Source organism: Pituophis catenifer, unplaced genomic scaffold (genome assembly GCF_029215685.1).
Source record: "Pituophis catenifer annectens isolate HBS135680 unplaced genomic scaffold, rPitCat1.0.hap2 SCAF_4, whole genome shotgun sequence".
NCBI classification, from domain to species: Eukaryota; Metazoa; Chordata; class Lepidosauria; order Squamata; family Colubridae; genus Pituophis; species Pituophis catenifer.
In genome coordinates, this window is record NW_027256884.1 from 79298364 (window position 1) to 79320797 (window position 22434).

Consider the following 22434-nt stretch of genomic DNA (forward strand, 5'->3'; position numbering starts at 1 on the left):
TATCTTTGACTTAACTTTAATCAGCAACTGTACACTTTTCAAATCATAGGTATTTTTACTGAAAAAGGACTGCAACAGGAAATTTCTCCTGTTCTGCATTATCATATTCTCAAACTGGCTCTTGAACTGCCTGCAAATAAGTTTTCCTGGTTCAGAATACAGGTAAGAGTGATATCTATGATGTTTAGATATGTGTCTGTGTCTGTATTTATCACCAGTTGTAGGCTGTCCCCATTGCTGTGCTGACTTTCTATGTCTCTGCCATCTCTGTAATGCTGTATAAACATCATTTGAAAAGAGATTTTTGCATCATTTAAGGTTCTGTTTACACTACATAAGAGGAAAATTTGGTCCTTGAAGTGGTAAAATCTACAGCAAGCAAGAACCTAAATCTGGCAGCAGTGATATTGCTGTCTTGGGGGGGGGGGACTCTTTGAAGCTGGAAACATGGAACATAAAAAGCATGAACATGGGAAAGTTCACCATAGTAAAAGATTAAATGAACGAACGAACGAACGAACTTCACATTGACAACTTACGCCTCAACAAATTGAAATGGATTAGTGAGCATTTTTCAGTTAGAAGAACATACTACCATACTTACTAAGGATATAAGACACAGAAGGGTATTGAATTCATTGTTGGAAGATTGTTGCAAAAACAGTACTTGAATACAGTGAAATCAATGAGTGAGTAATACGAATTAAACTTTGCAGACAATCTTTACTGTGGCAATTATCCAAGTTTATGCTCTAACCACTGATGCAAGAAGTGGAGGTTGATGAGTTCAATTTGAAATCAACAACACTGAGAACATACAAGCAAAATATGCTGCTTTCGGTTGGAGATCGGAATGCAAAGTTGGAAATAATGAGAGATCGTAATTGGACTGTATGACCTAGGAAACAGGAAGCAGGAGAACACTTACTGGTTTCTGCCAATCTAACAATTTCTTTAGTTTCAGCAACCAAAATTATGTCTGTGTATATGGACCTCCCCAGATGGAAGTAAACAGGAATAAAATGGACTATATAGATACAAGGAAGTAAAAGAAGTCAGTTATAACAGTGAAGATATGGCCCGGGGTGTTGTAGAAAACATCACAAACTGCGCATGTGCAAGTCAATCTAAACAGAAGAATAAAGTCTACTAGCCTTTTGAACATATACTCATCATTTTGAAGAACGTTAGAAATTGCTTTAAAGTCCTGAAATTGCTTTAAAGTCCTGAACATTATTGAGAGGGAACCATAATGTGAAATGCAATTTAAAAAAATTAGGAATAAATATGAAGAGATTGCTACAAAGATGAAGAAGAAATTAGATGAAATTAGATTTAGAGCAAATTGCAAAATTTGCCTTGGAGAGAAAAACCAACACTAAGAAAGCCAAAGATATCAGGAAGGAACTTAACAAAGAACTTCAGAGAGCTGTTACAAGAGACAAGGGGCAATATTACTACCACATGTAAAGATGGTAAAAATGAAAATAGATAAGGAAAAAGAAAGAAAGCCTTCTGAAAGATCTCTGAACTCAGAAGGTGATGCCAACCTTGAATTGGTATACTAAAGGGTGTCCATGAACAGATAGTAATTGATTAAAAAATCCAGTCTATATGCCAATACCAAAGAAGGGCAAAATGTTAGTAGCTTTCTCTATACTAGTGACAGTATTCTAATACCATGTTTCCCCGAAAATAAGACCCTGTCTTATATTTTTTGAACTCTGAAATAAGCTTGGCTTTATTGCCATGCGCTCAAAAGCCCAATTGGGCTTATTATCAGGGGATGTCTTATTTTGTGGAAAACAGGGTAACAATATGCAAATGACCTGCAGTCTTTAGTAATGAAAGTCAAGAAGCACAGTGAAAAAAATTGGACTAAGTTTAAATATGAAAAAGACTAAATTAACAGGTACAAATAATCCTCAGTTTACAGTTTCACTTAAGGGAGAAATGCTCAAATACTCAAATTATCCTAGTTTGGACACATTATGCAAAAGTCTTACTCTCTTATAAATTCTATAATGTTTGAAAGTGGGAAAGAAAGAAGAAGAGGGAGACCAGCAGCATTATAGATGGACTTAATTACAGCGGCGCTGTGTACATTGTTGGAACGTTATTATATTTTATTTATTATATAGAATGCATTTATATGGCTTTCCATCTCACAGGGAGTGACTCTGGCCAGTGTATCATGTTGGAGAAATGATCAGCTTGTAGGAAATATGTCTGAGGGCACATAGTCAAGGGTTGCCAAGATTTGCAGGCTTCTTTACTGTTTTGTGACATTTTGATTGGTCTTACAAAGATACATTTGTACATATTGTATTTTGCTTTTAGAAAATAGCACATTGTTTGTTGTTCCTCCAATTCAAAATATGGAATATGAAAATATTGATTCATGCTATGCTTCATTACAGGTAGTCCTCAACCTACAACAATTTATTTAGTGATTGTTCAGTGCTACAACGGCAGAAAAGTGACTTATTACCATTTTTCTCACTTACAACCATTGCTGGATCCCCATAGTCACGTGATCAAAATTCAGTTGCTCGGCAGCTGAGTCATATTTATGACCATTGCAATGTCCCAAGGTCATGTGATCCTCTTTTGCGACCTTACAAGCAAAGACAATGGGGAAGCCAGATTAATTTGGCTTCCCCATTGAGGAATTCACCATGAGCCTTGGTAGTACAGTGGTTTAATGCACCCTGTTATTAACATAGCTGCCTGCAATTTCTGCAGGTTCGAATCTTACCAGGCTCAAGGTTGACTCAGCCTTCCATCCTTTCTAAGGTAGGTTAAATGAGGACCCAGTTTGTGGGGGCAATAAGCTGACTTTGTATAAATATACAAAAGTATGAAGGCTATTGCTTAACGCATTGTAAGCCGCCCTGAGTCTCCGGAGAAGGGTGGCATATAAATCAAATAAAAAAAAAAAAATTAACAACCAAGATACTAACTTAATAACTTCAGCAATTCACTTAACAACTGTGGCAAGAAAGGTCATAGAATGGGGCAAAATTAACTTAACAAATGTTTCACTTAGCTGTTCTGACCTAGGCTTCCTTAGATAGTATAAGGCACAATATTAGTCTTGTCAAAACCTCTTTTATTTACACAGCTGTGAATTATTGTCATTCACAGTCCGCAAGGGTTCACAAACAGTCTTTCGGGGAATGTTTATAAACACCCACCTTATCTCGCTTGGAATGCTACCAGAGAACTAATTGCCAAATATAGGGCAAGGCCAAACTTGGCACAGAGTCAAACAGAACTTTTCAAAGCTTGAACCGACCAGATGAACTAATTGCTTCCTGCAAAAGCTCACGTCCCGATCACTCCTCTTTTATGTCTTATGGGAGGGGCCAATCATCTCCAAGCCTTACTCCCAAGTCGACCCTGTTTTCTTAATTGTTCTTGTCTTCTGGCAGCTCTGCGCATGCACACACTGGGAACAGACTCCCGCTGTTCTTCTGCCACGCTGATGTCAGACTCCGGAGGCTTCGGAGGCTCCAGAGGCAGCACATAACTATCAGATGGCCTTGGCCCTGTCTCTGCCTCCAATGCAGAGCCCTTGTCCGAGCTTTCCTCAACCCCCAGGACTGGCCCAAGTTCCTCCCCAACTTCCTCACTGTCCGACTCTGCTGCCAGCTCTGCTGGCTGCCGGTGGGCCACAACATTAGCAACAGAAATTTTAGCCTCAATTGTGGTCATAAGTCGAGGACTACCTGTATTTATCTGGTCCTGCTATATACTTACTTAATGTATTTATTGTATGTATTTAATGTAAAATATTAGTTACTGTGGTGAGAACTAGAATAATTCAACTATAACCAATGCAAATGCAAATGTGTTCTTTTAGGATGCATCTGAGAAGGTTTGTGGTGACAGATCTGTATTTTACCTACTGATGAAAATGTTTGTCACCAGCCCCCATTTACAACTCAAAATAGCAACCAAGAAATTGATTTTTAAGGTGAGTTATTATTTGTCTAGTGAAAGCAGAGATCATGCCATAGAAACTGATCTTTCCTGATTAGGTTCCATTCCACATACCATTCCTTATACATAACCGGCATCATCTGTAGAAGTATTTGTAAGCCCTGGATTGGGAAATGTTGCCTTAGAAGGTTGGGTTTAGAAGTTAGCAATATAAGCAACCCCCTTTTTTATGTTTTGAAGAACATACCACTTGCTATTTGAATGTACTGTTCCCAGATGAGGATCCATTAACAGTTTTAAAAATTATATGGATTTTTTTCAGTCTTGGACAACAACTACACAATTCCATATGGGGTTTTTTTGGCAACATTTTTGGAAGTGGTTTGCCACTGCCTTCTTCTTAGAGAGAGTGACTTTCTGCTAAAGTGGGACTAGAACTCACAATCTCCTAATTTCTAGTCTGGTCTCTTTAGCCACTGTACCAGACTGGCTTATGAGGTTGAAATACGATCTTCTGCTTGGCATGTCAAATATCTCCAGGCAATGTTCAATATTAAAATAGCTTTTATATAAAAGATAAAGTATGTACAGGTAGTTCTTGTGGTCATTAAGTGAATCCAGCCCTCCCCCCCGACTTTGCTTGTCAGAGGCCCTCTGGGAAGACATGATTCATTTAATAACTGCATGGCTTGCTTAATCATGGCAAAAAGTCATAAAATTGGATGTAATTTGATATACAGTAGTTGCTCTGACAATAATATACGTACAAGTGGCTTGCTGCTACCTTTTCTCCAGGATTTATTTTTCTACTTCCAACCATAGCAATGGTTTATTGGTGGTCTCCTATTTCAGGATCAGCCGCTTAGTTTAGTCACAATAAACCATGGTTTGCTAGATGCTTTTAGATGTCTATGGAGACTCTCAGTCATCTAAAGGTGCTTTTTCAGGAGGCAACTGGACTTTCTTGTTTTTCTTTTGAAGACATTTTGCGAAGCTTCTGAAGCTTTTTCAATTCTTGACTGGATGGTGGGGAACGGAAGGATTTATATTCCTTGCAGACAGCTGGTCATTTGCATTTTTAGAGAGTCATTGAGGCCACTTGGAGGTTATCTGTATCTTCAGGGTCACCTGAGTAGTGCAAATGTGTGTGGAGCCTTCTTGGCTGCAGGATGTTTTCTGCCCTGTGTCCCTTCACTGTTCAAGACAGGCACAGGCTGTTGGGGATGAGTCTGTGTTGTCTGCATCTCAAACTGAAGTGCAAATGGTTCCTGTAGTCTGCAATTTTTCTGGAAATCCATTCATACTCCTGCACCATTCAAAGGGTGTTCATCCCAAAGTGAATAGCTAAATGTCTATGGAGATTCTCAGTCATCCAGGTCCTGGTTGTCACAAAGGTGCTTTTTCAGGAGGCAACTGGACTTATTGAAGTGAAACGTCTTCAAAAGAAAAACAAGAAAATCTAGTTGCCTCCTGAAAAATCACCTTTGGTATAGGGCTTTTTGATTACATTGACAGAAATATGAGATAAGTTCTTAATAGAAGCTACTATTTGTTTGAATATGAAGGCTATATTTAATATTTTAGTGTCTGCTGCATATTCATTCAGAAATAAACTTCACTTAATTAAATGGCAGCCCCTTTTTAATATATGCTTAGGATTGCGGCTTTAAAAAAAGGAAGCAGTAGGGCTGAAAACCATCTGAGGGAGATGGGTGGTTAAAAAGTATGAAAAATAAATATCGCAAACATGACAACTTCTTTTTTAAATTCAGCTGCAATGTTGTGGCCCTGTATCTAACTAAATTCCAGTGAACTCCATGGAACTTACTAGGATATTTTGGACTGTTAACTTACTAATTAAATTGATAGATGTTTGCAGCCTCAGTATAACAAAAGTGACATATTGTTGGGACTGTTTAAAAGAAAAGGCTTTGCCTTGACTTTTTCAATTAAGACTTTTATTCAACTATTTTTGGCAAAGAATTAGTTGGTTACTTTTATTGTTCCCAATCAGGGTCCATAACAATTGGAACAGGACATAGTTACTGACTGAGTTCATATATCAGGCAAATATATAGCTTATTTTAATTATGGTTTGCTGAATGATCAACAATGGCTAGATTTACACCTTATACTAAGTATTATCATTATTTAGTAGTTAGGTTTGCATGTTACAAAAACCATATAAATTAGATGATAACTTAGTTTGATATGTGAAACCAATTATGCATCTAAGCAAGTAATTTTTTTTTCCTGAATAATTTCAACAAGGATGTCTTCAAGTTTCTTTATTCTTCATTCATCATATCCATTTAACATGAAATATTTACTTTAATAAACTATACTTCTCTTTAACGCCTATCAACACATGCAACCCTTGCATTTACATTTCAGTGAGCAATCCTCCATTTTTTAATAGACTGTCCTATCAACTGTTCTATCGATAATAGGAACAAATTTATTTCTTTATCTGGGTTTCTTTCAGCAAGTGAGTAAAATAATAATAATAATGTGGGAAGCTTCCACCCTGCTGGCTCCACGGATGCCAAGTTTTGTTTCCTATACAATGCTGGCATGCCATCCTTCAGGAGCCACTGTTTGCATAGTCTCAAAGTGGCAAGCCGTGAATGCCTTCTTTAGCTTGCCAAGGGTTTGTTTCAATTGTATGGTGGTTGTGAGACTCATTAGCAAATCTGCATTTAACATTTGCACAGCTGTTGGATCAGTGCATGGAGTAATATACAGAATGTTCTCTAGGACTGAACTAAAACTGGAAGATGCATTTGTGGTGAACCTTTGGGAATTTGAGGTTTTCTTTTCAGCAGCCTCTGGAGGAGAGATAGTAATTATTTCCCACTCTCTTGTCATCTGATAACTAGATGCTAAAGATAGGCGCTAAGTTCTTATAAACATTCCAATGACTCATTTTGTAAGCTATCATAAAAAACAAATAAATTGCTTGCTTAACATTCAACAACTGCTTTCTTATAAACAAGTAACAGTTTGGATGGAAGCACAATTCTTGACTATTGAACTGGATTGAAGAAATACTTCTCGAGAACCTGTTTGCTCATACGATTCTCTAATAGAGATGCATGTGTGAAAGCTATATATGTTTAGACAGGTTGTTGGTGATTACCATTGCTTTTGCATCTATCTTAGAGGTTTAAGTTGCAGTTTGCATTAATTGCTGGTACAAACAAAAACCAATTTTCTGAAATGATATAGGTAATGTAAAATGGTGAGAGAGGAGAAGCAGAAGGCTTTCACAATTCTTTAATAGAATCTGTATTATAGGACAATACACTGTTTTTAGCAAAGCATAACAGACTTTTATGGAAAAGGTCATGGTAAATGACTAATCTGCCATTAGCTTTTATTAGCAGTGTAAAAAGTTGCTGTACAGAAATAGCAGCTAAAATGTATGTATAATACTTGTTTTCTTAATAGGTTTTGCACGACAGTGGAGTATTTGAGTACACTGGGAAGGAACTTGAACTGTGGCTCAGTCATTTGGATAATACAGTTGAAACCAAAAAGGAAATCGTGATTCAGTTTTTGGAAAGGGTAAACAATATGCTAATTAATCAGTTTAACAATGCCAAGAGTAACATTTTGCTAATAGCAAAATCTTTCAAAAGTTATGAATGAATTATAGGAACCTGACATTTTGTAGTCAGGGAAGATGGAACAAAGAAAGTGAGATAAACAAAGATTTTGTTAGAGATTTACATCTTACTGACAAAGGCGTAGGCTCTCTTTTCCTATACACATGATATTGTTTTATGTGGCAAAGTTAACAAAGGACATTGGAAAGAATGGCACGTTATGTAAACTTTGCCTTAATTCTCCCAGTGACATTTTTGATGTGCATATTACTTCCTCCCCCTTGTGAAAGCAGTAATTAAATTTGACATGCAGGAAAGACCTAATACAGCCCTGAAGGATTACTTCTCAAACAGCTCACTGATTAAGAATAATAGTACTTTGACCTCTCTTCAGATCTTATAAATCTTTTGTTTTACTAAAGAACAATAAATAATCTGCTAATTTTTCTTATAGAATTAATTGATTAAAGATGACTAAAAATAAATTGCTATTTTCAAAGATAGCCCAAAATATTCAAGAATAATCCATTTAGAAGAGTGGAAAATAATAACAGCAATAATAATATACACTTAGTTTTTATTTCTGTATTATATATTTAATTAAGACTTGGAATTACCAGAACATGAAATGAGTTTGCATATGTAGTGCAATTACAGCTGGGTTCACACATCACACTTAATCCTGCTTAGTTCTTACCATGGCTTATTAAATATATTTAATTTAAGTTGATTTAAGTTGTCTCAGTCCAGTTCAGTAAATCACAAGCTATTTCCTTATGGTTAGTATAATGTATGAACTTGTATCTAATTATAGTTTAGTAATTGCAAAAAAAATCAAAACCTCACAAAGTGATATATGGGCATTTAGATCTTAAAGTGCCACAATACAATTTGGTTTATCATTGTTACCTTTCTTGGTTAAATTGTGTTTTGATAATAAAAAGGCTGTAGAATCATTCAAAGGATTATCAGGAAATTATTTTGGTTGATATAAACTTCTGCAAAAAAAATAATAATTGCGGAATCTACTTGAAGAATAAAGTACCAATATGGGTTTCTGAAATCTGACTCCTTTCCTTGTATTTTTATTCGGCTGAGTTACATGAATATGACATCAATTGCTTTTACAACCAACAAACAGTACTGCAATCTCTTTCAAAAATGGATTTGATTTTTTTTTGTTATAGAAAAAACATCCAATCTCTCCTTTGGATGATTAAAGAATTTATTCTCTATAATACCTTGATTTCAAATGCCTTATTTCTATTCATCTTTTCGTTCCCTTTTCTAGGTCTTGGTCAAAGTGGTAACCAACCCATATCCATATACGGATAAAGCAGCTGACTTTGTTCAAGAAGCAAGCATTCTTCAGGTCAACTTATTTAAACAAGATGTTGATAATATCAGCATACCCATTTCTCATATTGATGGTAAACCCAATTCTTTCAAAATTATTCTCCTAATCTAGCACTAATATTCTTGGAAATTTACAAAAAAGCAACATTTTTAAAAAAAGGCCACCAATTATAAAATCTCGTATAAAGTTAAAGCCATTAATTAATATATTGCATATCTACTGGGAACAAAAGACTGTTTTAGTTTCCATTTACTGATACAGATTTTTAGGATTTTCTGGATTTAAAAAAAAATTGTGAATTAGTTTGCTTTTGATAATGTAGATCCCAGGGATTTATTTTTACAAGGCTTCTTCCAAACTTTGGTAAGGAACCGTAATCAGGTTTCCACATCATACTTGATAAAGAAATGCTCTTTTTCCTGTTGCTATACCAATGGGAAGTAACATGCATTGGATTTGGTCAAAACAAAGTACGATAAATTGGAACAGATTTTCATTTAAATTAGTGGATGAGATGGGTCTCAATAAACTTGATGTCAAATGTGGGTTTCTATGAAGTTTCAGTTCCAGTAACTGCTGTAATTGTTTTACAATAGAAATTGTAAAGTATATATTCTTTATTTTCTTAATAATATTAAAATTCTTAAAATTCTTAATAATATTTACAAATAATATTGTATGTTACTATAAAATATTTAATTGTTAAATAAAATGTGAAATGTTAATTGTTAAAAAAGTTACTACTTGCCATATTATTTTAAATTAAAAATTTGTAAGAGATTCTATATTCATATGGCATATGTTAATACTACACGTTATTTTCTTTCTATAAAATTAACAGTTATAATCTCTTTCCTTAGAAGGTTACCTCGTTTGCTGCTGTATCATAGAAATATCTTTTTATATATTTTTTTTCCTTACTAAACTAGACGTTCTAGATATGATTGATGTCCTTGTGGAAGACACAGAAGGTTTAAATGAAGAAATTGGATGTACTTTAAGTGAGGACATGATTGTGAACACATTTCCATTTAGTGCAATCGTCCCAGCTTCTTTAGAAGCAAGAAATAAGTTACTTCTTGATGAAAACACAAGAGGTATTTTTGCTTTTCTGTAATTTCTATCCTGCTTTTTCACAAAAATAATGATAATCAGCCTTCTCATAAAATGCATTTAACATATTGAAAATTCTTGTAAAAGCACATATAAAAGGGGAACTTGCACATAAGCAGCTAAAAAAACCCTAATGTTCAATTTCACAATCAAAATCAAGAAGCTGTTTGATTTTTATTGTGAAAAGTAAACGACATGCAGATAACTCTACAGATAATCATGCAATTTTTAATCTTCCTAATAGAAGTTTGCTGAAGGTGCTCTCTGAATTTGAAGCCTTCAGTTTCAGAAATCACAAGCATTTAGTTTTGTTATAGTTATTGTTTTGTCTTTATAGAAGAAAGTATTGTGGAATATCTCATTGCTGTGTTCACTGACCTCCTGAATTCTCAACGAGATCCTTTAGCCCTTTGCCTGATGTTTCAACATTATGATAAAGAACTTCAGTCTGTTACTGCTCAGCTTTGTCAGTTCAACTGTTACTATAATCTTTGGATACCACAACAAGTTAAGGAAGCTTTGGTAAGCAAGCCAAAATGTATATTAAACAGCATAATTTGGTGTTAGTTAACATTATAACACATAGGAGAATTATACGTAGCAAAACATGCTCAAATTTAGTTATACAATTTGAAATTCAGACATCCTGTTAGCTTGCTCTTTTTTGATGCATCTTTTTTCATCACCAATCAGTGGCACTGTGGAACTGTGTGATGAAAAGTGATGTCTGATATATATATTTTTTCAAAACATTATTATAACTGAGCTCATTTAAGTCTGATAGCAGCAAAACCAGGCTAAATCAGCCCTGTTTTTTTCAGTCAACAATTCTTCCTGTCCATGGAATTGCTTTTAGATTATTTTGATTTATTTTTTATATTGATTTTCCTAGAAAAATAATACTCACAAAATGTGGGGTGCTTGGTGCTCTCTGAGCTTGGTTGTTTTCTTGCAGACATTTCATTACCCAAACCAGGTAATGTGGAGCTAGGGAGCACCAAGGCGAAATGGGACCTTCAGGCTCCCACCCTTGGCCATGCCTCCTTTGCCTCCCACCTCAGCCCATTTACAGACAGTTTTCTTCCTCTGCTGGTCTTCCCCTGACCATTTGCCCTGGCCAATGGGCCTCTGGCCCTCCGGCCATCCGCCCTGTGCCCTTCAGCCCGGCCCATTCGCCAAGACACTGTTTGTCCCGGGCCTTTGGCTACATGGGACAATTAGCCACCACGCAATTGAGTGGCAGGCAGAAGCCATGGTGCTTCTGCTTGCCACTGTGCAATGAGCAATAGGTGATAGCAGGGGTTGTAGAGCTATGGGGAAGGTGAAGCTGCCGAATGGTGGTGGGGCACAGCTTCAGGCAGGGGAGAAAGTGGCTTTTGGCATGGGGGCATGGCAGTCAAATGGCAACGGCTCACAGCTTCAGGCATGGGGGAAAACGGCTACTGGCATGGGGGTGGGTGCAGCAGCTGAACTGCAGAGGCTCATGGCTTCAGGCACAGGGGAAAGTGCCTTCTGGCATGTGGGGGTACGGCAGTAGAACAGCAGAGGTTCATGGTTTCAGGCATGGGTTAGGGTAAGGAAGGAAGGGGAGGGAGGTAGGGAGATCGCATGGCTTCTGCCTGTCACCTGATTGGGTGGCGTCTAATTGTCCCGTGTGGCCAAAGGCCAGGGACAAACAGTATCTTGGCAAATGGGCCGGGCCAAAAGGTGCAGGGTGGAGGGCCAGAGGCCCATTGGCTAGGGCAAATGGCCAGGGAAGGCCAGCTGAGGAGGAAAGCTGGCTGTAAATGGGCTGAGGCTGGAGGCGAAGGAGGCATGGCACAGGGTGGGAGCCTGAAGGTCCTAGACCCCACCAAGGACCCCTCATTTCAATCCTAAACTACAAATGTTCTCCTTTATTGGAATAACAATATGTGTTTTGTTACAAATTTTGATGTAAGAGCACATTGTTCTTTTAAAAGCTAAATTGAAAAGAAATCTGTCTGAAAGCTTAATCCAAAACAGAGCTAGCAACTAAAACTTAAATTTCACATAACTTTGACCTTAATTTCAGGGCTGTTTGGAGAAATTAGAAAAAAGATGAGGCAACTGATCAACATTACTTTGGTATATGTTTTGTGACACTGCCTGCATGTACACAAATTTTAGAGAGCAAATTTGGTATAGTGGTCAAGGCATCAGGCTAGAATTTGGGAGACCATGAGTTCTAGTCCCATCTTAGTCATGAAGGCCAGCTATAAGTGACCTTGATCCAGTCATATTCTCTCAGCCCTAGGAAGGAGGCAGTGACAAACCACTTCTGAAAAACTTTGCCAAGAAAACTGTAGGAACTTGTCCTGGCAGTCTCCAAAAATTGGACACAACTGAATGGGGAACAAAACCCCATACAAGTGAGTTTGTGTTTCAGTAGCCTGATGCTGCTTTTGTCATTTTGATGTCTTTGCCTAATTTCAAAAGCCTCCTACAGGCAGTTTAGCTCCCTGGCAAGAGGAGTTGGTTCCTCTTCCAAGCTTCTTCTGTTTAGGTAAAAGATATTGGAGTACAAACAGTTTCCTTTACATACATGTAATTGTATTTTCTTTTGTTCTTACTCAGTTCCAGCAAGACAGGAACAAGAGTGTGGATGAGGTGTGGTCATCAGATTCCTCCTTTTTTACCTTGTTAAAAAATAGCTATCAGAAAGGTGTTGCTGTTTTACTGGACGAGGATATTCAAACAAAGCTAAATGAAGCTATTTCCCAGCTCCAACCTCAGCAGCTCTCGTTGGCTTTAAAACATGTTCTTCTGTACCTAAAAACTACTGTGGAGAACTTCGGCAGTGTGAGCTATTTTTCTTCTTGTTTTTTTGAAAGCAACTTTAATAGTTATGTACAGTCCCTTTCATTAAGGACCACCTCAACTTTAGATGACAGCAAACATGCACTTTCTGAAGCAGGTGTACTGTATGTAGCTAAAAAAAATACATATAATCTCTTGATTCAGGCTTCTAAGATACATGCTTGTAATAGTGTCCACTTGTAAGTGTTGATTACAGTGTTGAATGGAGATGCAAAGTATGTTGCCAGACTTGCAAAGCAAATAAATGGAGCCTATATATGATAATTAATATGTCCCTTTGATAAAATATATAATTGGGGTGTTTTGTTTTCAATCCCCCATTTTTTTTCTTCACTTAGAAATGTCTATCCTTTTTCCAACAGTTGGGCAAAAATTCTGGCCTTTCCCTTGTTACTGTCTACATGGATTTGTTGAAGAGCTTGTTGCGCAAAGGTGATGATACAGAGTTGCGTGGTCAGCCTGAGCAGAAAAATACCCAGATTGAACCTGAACTTTTTATGGAAGCAGAAATTTTGATACAAGACTCTGAGAATGACAAGGTGCTAATTTTTCTGTGTGGATATTCTGGAGAAAAAAAAAACTTCATGCATGCTCTTTACTGTGCATTTACATGGACAAAATCCATGAGAGAGAATTTTTTTGCTTAAAATGAGTCATGAGTGCTTATGTTCTGAGTACAATGAGAAAAAAAAAATCTCTCATGCACTGGTTTTGTTAGATAGTAATCTAAACATTAAATTCATGACATGATACTCTGTATTTAGCCTACATATTTCAAAATGTGCCATGGTCCTGGTAGGACATGCAATTCCTGGTAGAGGAAGATGTGCCCTCTAAGATTGATTATACTGAGTTCAAGTAAGAATGTACCATATTTTTGGTGTATAAGATGCATTTTCCCCCTCCCCCCAAAAGTGGGTGGAAATGTCTATGCGTCTTATACAGCGAATGTTGCTGAAGCCCCGCCCACCCACCAGCCCCCACCCTTCGGCCTCTGCCTCCCAGCAATTTGTCTCCTTGCAGCAAACAGCAAACAGCCTGGTCAGCTTCACCACAGCCTGATTTCGCATGAGCAGCTGATTGGCAGTTGGATCTGCCTCCCGGAATGCCACCTATTAGCTGTTCCAGGCTGCGAGGATCATCGCCGCCATTGCCACCCATTGCCACTGCCGCCTATCACCACCTCCGCACGCCCAATTTTTGGGCTCTGCGTGTCCCATTTTTGGCCTCGAGGTGGGGATCGCCTATCCCCGTCGCCTGGAACAGACTGAAAATGGGGCGTGCGGAGGCCAAAAATGGGGTGCACGGAGGCCAAAAATGGGGTGCGCAGAGGCAGCGATAGGCAGCAGCGGCAATGGGCGGCAACGGTGGTGATGAGCAATGGCGATCCCTGCAGCCTGGAACAGCTGATGGGAGGTATTCTGGGAGGCAGATCCAACCACCATTCAGCTGCTTGTGCTAAATCAGGGTGTGCTGAAGCTGACCAGGCTGTTTGCTGTTTGCTGCAAGGAGGCAAATTGCTGGGAGGCAGAGGCAGATTTTTTTTTCTTGTTTTCCTCCCCAAAAGCTAGGTGCGTCTTATAGTCTGGAGCATCTTATAGTCCGAAAAATACGGTAACTGTTTATACACTGCTTATAGTTGGTCAGTATATGGCAAAATACCAGAGATAGTTTTACATAATCATAGAATGATAGGGAACATGTAAGCCATTGTGTGCAACACCCATTTCAGTCCAGAAATCCAGATTAAAGCATCCTTGACCTCTGTTTAGATTTCATTTCAGCATAGCCTGTGAAGAGGAACTTGGCACCTCCCTTAGAAATTGGTTTTGCAGTAAAACATTTACTGTTTAAAAGTAGTTCTTTTTTGTGGAACCATTTTCCTCAATTTTTCAGTCAAAGTTTTCGATAAATATTCTTTTTCAATTTGATATATATTACTCAGGCTGAATGTATTATCAGGTGTAAGCTTTCAGATCCCACTCTTAATCATACTAGAAAGGTTGTTGCTTTCTTACTTAGTAAGTGAATTTTCCTAGGGATCTACCATCGTTAGCAACAGTGAAAAACAGAATGCTGATCAGACACTGATCTAATGCAATAAAGTTCTTATGTTTATTGGACAAAGTCTTTTATTGCAATTATTTCTATTTTAGATCATGGAAGAGATGCTCTCTTTGGTCTTCAAACACCCTATCCTAGAAAATTGGTTCCTGGCTATAGAACAACATTCCCTCCCTCCACACAGTCTTAATCCAATTAAAGTAAAACTGCTCTCAAGTCATCTAAACCGCAACATTCTTGACTTGTTGAAAATGAGTTGTCCATTGCTACAATTTAGGAATCAGCTAGATATACTCTACAGATATTTTGAAGCCGTCACAAAGACTGTTTTGGAAGAACTGCACTGTGGTGGAAAAGAAGGATGCAGAATATCTCCCAAAAAATCTCTGCAGATAGAGGCTTTACAAGAGCTGCACATTTATATGAATACGGACCAGCTGAAAGAAATCATGCTACAACTTTGCAAGGCCAACCTAAAATCTGAAACTTTAGCTGGAAAAAAAATCTGTCTGAACATTCATGGACAAACTTTGATGCAGCTGCTCACAGATGGCTACCAGAGAGGTTCTCTGAAAGGAGACTCCTTTTTTTCAAGAGAGCACATTCAAGGAATGAGCATTCTGTTGTCTGCATCTATCACTGAAGAGTTGGAAAAGGTCTTTATGTGTATGATACAGAAAGAACCTATCTTTGCCCAGGCAGTTGACATTGATGTGCAGCTTTTGTGCCTTAAGCGTTCCACAGAAATTTCTCTTTCTATTGTAGCTTTATTGATTCAGTACTCTCACACTCATTTGCTACATTTTGAGCTTTGGTGTCTGAAGAGCAGTACAAGCAAATTTCTAAAAATGAATGCAGCCCTTTTTATGCCCCTTGTTAACGTGTATTTGGACTGTCAAGAGAAGCAACATTTCAAATGCTTATCAAAAGGTAATCATGCCAGCTGATTTTTAACACTACTCTAACCATATTATGAGTGCCTCGGGAATAATATGTTAGCCTTTTAATCCTAACATTGTTAAAAAAGTAGGACATTGAAATATTCTTTTATTTCTGATTCATTTATTTTTTGAATATTTTGTTTTGCATTTCTTGCTTTGAAGCCATCTACTAGGCTGATTTGTGCTTCTATAATATTGCCTAGGATAAATGATGCAAGGAGCATTTATCTAGATATTATTCAGTTAGCTTTTCTGTGTAGTATCATGAACCTTCTTTCCAAGCAAATAAGCATTTCTCCAGATACAGTTCTGTCTTGGCTAGAAATCCTACTCTTCTGTTGAGTCTATATTTAAGAAGCTCTTCTTAGGATTTAAGTTTGTTACTGTGGGCCCTGGTGCATACATAATCCCCTGAATTTTGGAAATGTTGATTTGTTCCTTTATACTTTAACTTTGTATCTTGTTTTCAGCTGTTAAGTCTGTCTTGAGAGAAGCTTTATGGCCAGAACTGCTGAATAATCTTTTGAAAGTGGATTCATCACAGCCATCTACTATGGAATGTCATGTTCTTTCCAAATTATTGCCACTATCCGATACAGAGGCATTTACTGATTTAACAGAAAAACTAACTCTAACTCTTGAGAGACTTGGAAATCACGAACAGTAAGCTTACATAATTTCTAGCTGTGAAAGAATTATGCACATGAACAATTTAATATTTAATTTTTTTAAAAAACAAGAGTAGAGATTCAGGATCCTTTTTGTAGTGTATTTTGAAGTGTGGATGAAAATCATAAAGTTTAATGTAGATATATAATAGTTAAAGGAACTAAGCCCACTTTTTCCCTCATGTGGCCCAGTCCACCTTGCTGCCTTCTACTCGTTTAGCAATAGACATTTTGGGCTCAATTGTGGTTGTAAATTGAGGACTACCTGTAGTTAAATTGAGTTTATATAATGAGATAAGGTTGGGGGCATGTGAAGAATTGAAAGAAGAATTGAAATAGACATTGCCTCTGCTCTGTTACTCTTTTCAACCTCTCCAGGTGGATAATTGCTGATGCTGTATCAAGAGCTCTGGAGACCTCTGCAGAAAAAGTGCATTCATGGGGGAAACATCTACTAGTTACCTGTATGAAGTGGTTGATCCTGTCCTTCAGTAGTAGCCAAGAGCAAGAAACATATTCAGAAGTGGAGAATACTATGCTATTGAAGCTAGAAAACCTATTGGTGAGGACTGGGATTTTCCATTCATTTGTATATTAATTTATTAAGAAATGGTGAAGTATCAGGCAAAAGATGCTGAATACAGCAATACATTTCAGGTTTTTTTCATTAGGAAGTGTATATCCATAATGGATCCATAAGTATACAAATAATTGCAAATGCTAGTTTTTCAATTTTGCTAGAATTTTGGAGAGCATGGACCCACTATGGTTATACCCACTATGGTTACTCCAGATGGGTTTCCAAATGTTACCAATTTCCTCTATAGCTGTGCATTCTATTAAAGAAGACAAGTAATATACTGTCAGTACTTCTAACTTTTCTAACCTAACTTTTCATAAATTTCTATTAAGAAGCAACTACTCAAAAGTTTGATTTGATAGTGTTTTTAATTATGAAAACATGAGATTGAAAAAGGTAGGAATGCAAGTTATTTGCTATTACACTTAACATCATTTGCAAACTCCTTCATATAGCATTAAAATTCTCTACTGTAGTACTTTCCCTTTAAAATTTATGAAAATTGTTAATCATGGAAGGAGATTTAATTCACACAAAACTTTATTGTAAATGATAGAAGAAACATCATAGGAACCAATACACACTTTCTAAAAAGTGTTACGCCAAAAATTTTAATATTTGTCAGTTTGCTGCATTAAATTCATGAAGAAAGAATGGGATTATTCTTTTCACAGAGTGCAGAGACCTCCTTTTGAATGATCTCTCTTTCTAGTTTAGGCCAATAAGTTCTGAAAGCTTTATTATATTGCAGTGTGTGATATATTATTTTTTCTTGTTTATTCAGAATTCAGTAACTCAAGTGGTTCCAGACGACTGGAATAGTTTTGTGAAGCTGGGGCTCAAGTAAGCATATTTATGTTTATAGCAATGATGCATTTTTTCAGATAGCCAAGCTGAAAAATTCTGAGAACACACTGCTTTAATATGAGATTCTCAGTCATCCAGGTCATGGTTGTCCCAAAGGTGCTTTTTCAAGAGGCAACTGGACTTTCTGCTTTTTCTTTGAAGATGTTTTGCTTCTCATCCAAGAAGCTTCTTTGGTTCTCCCTACTTCCAGTACTCCCTACTTCTACACAAATGAAGTGTTTTTGGTTATGCAAGCTATTTTACTGAATTATCTCTCCCTCTGTGTATTTAGAATAATTTCTGCACAGATTATATGCATGCAGAGAATTCTGTTTTCTGATTCTTCAGCCATTGGACGAAGAACTTGCACTATTTCAATCAACCTGAATAAAGTACAGGTTTCACTAAAATTCGTCACTTCTATAGTAATGTGAATATGAGATTAAATATTGACAGAAGTGACCATAGGGATGCATTGGTGTTAATATCTATGAAATATAACAACTGCCTGAATGCAAAATTGTTTCCTGATTATGGAATTTCTTTTAATTTAAGAAATAATACCTGATACATCTCGTTATTATCCTTTAAAGCTGAAACACACAATCTGAATACCCAGAGCAACCGGAAACCCCTTGGTCTCTATAGATCTGCAAAAATTGCTATTAAATTATAATTGTTAATGTGGCAAACAAGGATAATTATGATATGATTGAATGGCTAGTCCTTGTTTAGCAACTCTTCACAGTTACAACAGCGATGAAGAAGTAACTTTTTGACCAGTCCTCGCATTTATGATCTTCCAAATTCTATAAACAAAGAACAATGATTTAAGCACAATTGCGATTTTGCTTAGTGATTTTTTCACTCAACAACTGAGTTGTGGCTTTCAATTGTGGTCACTAAATGACAAGTTCCTATTATATTAAGTATATTTAATTTTAATTAAATATAAAAATAATTTAAATAGTTTGATTTTTTTCTGGTCCAACCGACTAGGACAGGGGTGTCAAACTCGCGTCGTCATGGCATCGTCATGTGATGTATCACAACTTTTTCCCCCTTTGCTAAACCGGGCGTGGGTGTGGCTAGTGCGTGACGCATCCGCCCGCTGGCCACGAGTTTGACAGCCCTGCACTAGGAAGTCCAGCATGCAACTAAAAAGCCAAGTTCTGGAAAAATTAGTTACTGGATGAGTTGAATGACAGCTGTAATTATCCATTGAGTAACATGGGCAGGCAGATAGAATCTATTCTTTCTAGAGGGCTCCAGGTTGGGAAGGCAATTCAGAAGCACATTCATTGTTTCTACAGACCCCAAAATAATGTCAGCATGCAGAAGAACGTCTAGTATATATCTTTGCACAAGCTTGTTAGCAAAACAGTCTGATATTTGACTTAATGTCTTTTTAATTGTCATGCAGGTATCGTTATAAAGACCAAACTTTCCTGAAAACTCTGAATGCAGCTATAAATGTATTATACCAGAAAGAAAACTCTTTTAAAAAGAGATTAACCAAACCTGAAGTGCTTTATATGATGATCACACAGCATTCACTGTTTTTGTCCACAATGCTGAGACCACAAGAAGGCAGCGACACAAATGCTCATCTAAGAGGTCTCTCTTTCTTTCTAGCTTCTTTGGTGTCTATGTATAACTTATATATTTGCAAACCATTTTCCCATACATTTTGTTTGTTACCCACTGATGTATTTTGGCAGTTGTATCTATCTAGTATGATCAGTTTTGTTTTTTTTTAAATTTGATTTATATGCCGCCCTTCTCTGGAGACTCAGGGCGGCTTACAATGCGTTAAGCAATAGCCTTCATACTTTTGTATATTTATACAAAGTCAGTTTCTTTCATGATAATTTATAGACTCATACAGACAGCATACAAGTTTAATAAATTATTATAATGCTCAACTTAATTTGTCAGTGGACTTCAAAAAATGATTACATATGGTTATCATACAGTGCATTTTGCACTGTATGATAATCATACAGTGGTTACCAAATGTAGAAAGAGGAGGGGGTATGTGAGAGAAAAGTGAGAAATACTTTCTCTTCATAAAAACTGATTTCCCAGCAAATTAGTTTTCATCATTCTCTCAAGATCATTTTCCCAGAAGGTCCTGAACAAATTAAATTTACAGTTGCAAGAAAAAGTATGTGAACTCCCCTTGGGATTACGTGGAGTTTTGCATGAATTGGTCATAAAATGTGCTCTGAACTTCATCTAAGTCACAACAATAGAAAAACACAGTCTGCTTAAAATAATACTACACAAACATTAGATGTTGCCATGGTTTAATTGAACATAACATGTAAACATTCACAGTGCAGGGAGGAAAAAATATGTGAGCTCCTAGCCTAATGACTTCTCCAAGAGCTAATTGGAGCCAGGAGTGAGCCAACCTTGACTCCAATCAGTGTGATGATATTGGATGTGTTGCTGACAGTTGTCCTGCCCTTTAAAAACACACACCTGTTTTGGGTTTACTGGTTTCAAGAAGCACTGTCTGATGTGAACCATGCCTCGCAGAAAAGAGCTCTCCGAAGACCTATGATCAAGAATTGTTGACTTGCATGAAGCTGGAAAGGGTTACAAAAGTATCTCCAAAAGCCTTGATGTTCATGTGTCCATGGTAAGACAGACTGTCTACAAATGGAGAAAGTTTAGCACTCCCTAGGCGTGGTCGTCCTGTAAAAATGACTGCAAGAGCACAGCGCAGAATGCTTCATGAGGTAAAGAAGAATCCTAGAGTGTCAGCTAAAGACCTACAGAAATCTCTGGCACATGCTAACATTTTTGTTGACACATCTACAATAAGGAAAACATTAAACAAGAATGGAGTACATGGGAAGACACCATGGAGGAAGCCATTGCTGTCCAAAAAAAATATTGCAGCATGTTTGAAGTTTGCAAAAGAGCACCTGGATGTTCCACAGCACTACTGGCAAAATATACTGTGGACAGATGAAACCAAAATTGAGTTGTTTGGGAAGAACACACAACACTATGTGTGGAGAAAAAAAGGCACAGCACACCAACATCAAAACCTCATCCCCACTATAAAACATGGCGGAGGGAGCATCATGTTTTGGGGCTGCTTTGCTGCCTCAGGGCCTGGACGGATTGTTGTCATTGATGGGAAAATGAATTCCAGAATTTATCAAGACATTTTGCAGGAAAATGTACGACCATCTGTTTGCCAACTGAAGCTCCGCAGAGGATGGGTGATGTAACAGGACAATGACCCAAAGCATACAAGTAATTCAGCAAAAAAATGGCTTCAACAGCATAGAATATGCCTTCTGGAGTGGCCCAGTCCTCAACCCGATTGAAATGCTGTGGCATGACCTTAAGAGAGCGATTCACACCAGACATCCCAAGAATATTGCTACACTGAAACAGTTTTGTGAAGAGGAGTGGTCCAAAATTACTCCAGATCGTTGTGCAGGTCTGATCTGCAACTACAGGAAACGTTTGGTTGAGGTTATTGCTGCCAAAGGAGAGTCAACCAGTTATTAAGTCCAAAGATTCACATACTTTTTCCTCCCTGCATTGTGAATGTTTACATGTTATGTTCAATTAAACCATGGCAACATCTAATGTTTGTGTAGTATTATTTTAAGCAGACTGTGTTTTTCTATTGTTGTGACTTAGATGAAGTTCAGAGCACATTTTATGACCAATTCATGCAAAACTCCACATAATCCCAAGGGGTTCACATACTTTTTCTTGCAACTGTATGCTAAGCTTTAAAAAAAGGTATGGATGTGGAATTATTATTAAATAATTATTGGTCTGTAATGTTTGTACCAACAAACACTATTCTTGTGTAGTCCTCACCAACCTGTTGCCTTTCAGATGTCTTGGACTACAATTCCCAGGATATCTTGCCAGCATATAGTTGGAAATACATCTATAGGTTTCCAATTTAGACACTAGAATGTTCTTTGTGTAGCTTAACTCATATGAATGGGAACGCCACAGAAAATTAGTGTGGTGCTGTTGTGATGTTTTATTTATCCCAGAAGATCCTGAGTAGTCAACTTATTGTGCAGCATTATTATGTTAAAAAAATGCTGGAAAAAAAGTGCCTAGTATGATGGGAGGGAAAGAGCAAAATACTTTTCCTTTTTGTTTTCAGAGACGTTAGTGAACCTCCTGTTGTCTCTTGTGAAACTCTGCCCTGAAGTTTGTGAGAGTAATCATTTTGCTGTGCTGCTTGGAGCATATGGTGCAACACTGAACATTTCAGGTGAGCGAATTTTCTCTTGAGAGTGATGTTTATTAACAAAAAAGTTTAATGTAGAAGAGGAGGGGTAATCGATTGTGCATGTTTGACTTAAACCATTCAACTGTAGTTCTCAAATCAATCAAGAAAACAGAAGTTAATCTTTTTAAAAAAGATTTTGTGTCTTTAAGGGCTTGAACGAAACATTCATTTTTTCTGCATTTTTAAACT

At 37.2% G+C, this 22434-nt stretch overlaps 1 protein-coding gene across 1 annotated transcript in view; it reads left to right on the forward strand.

Annotated features, from left to right (window-relative positions):
- Nucleotides 1-22434, forward strand: part of URB1 (URB1 ribosome biogenesis homolog) — a 60765-nt gene that overhangs the window by 17984 nt on the left and 20347 nt on the right. The window contains exons 14-27 of the mRNA XM_070943560.1: nucleotides 50-162; nucleotides 3866-3979; nucleotides 7396-7512; nucleotides 8845-8983; nucleotides 9840-10007; nucleotides 10361-10545; nucleotides 12619-12843; nucleotides 13224-13400; nucleotides 15018-15855; nucleotides 16337-16529; nucleotides 16913-17096; nucleotides 17899-17957; nucleotides 19384-19577; nucleotides 22117-22227. Of these exons, the coding sequence (XP_070799661.1) occupies nucleotides 50-162; nucleotides 3866-3979; nucleotides 7396-7512; nucleotides 8845-8983; nucleotides 9840-10007; nucleotides 10361-10545; nucleotides 12619-12843; nucleotides 13224-13400; nucleotides 15018-15855; nucleotides 16337-16529; nucleotides 16913-17096; nucleotides 17899-17957; nucleotides 19384-19577; nucleotides 22117-22227 (2817 nt within the window). The remainder of the gene's footprint in view (nucleotides 1-49; nucleotides 163-3865; nucleotides 3980-7395; nucleotides 7513-8844; nucleotides 8984-9839; nucleotides 10008-10360; nucleotides 10546-12618; nucleotides 12844-13223; nucleotides 13401-15017; nucleotides 15856-16336; nucleotides 16530-16912; nucleotides 17097-17898; nucleotides 17958-19383; nucleotides 19578-22116; nucleotides 22228-22434) is intronic.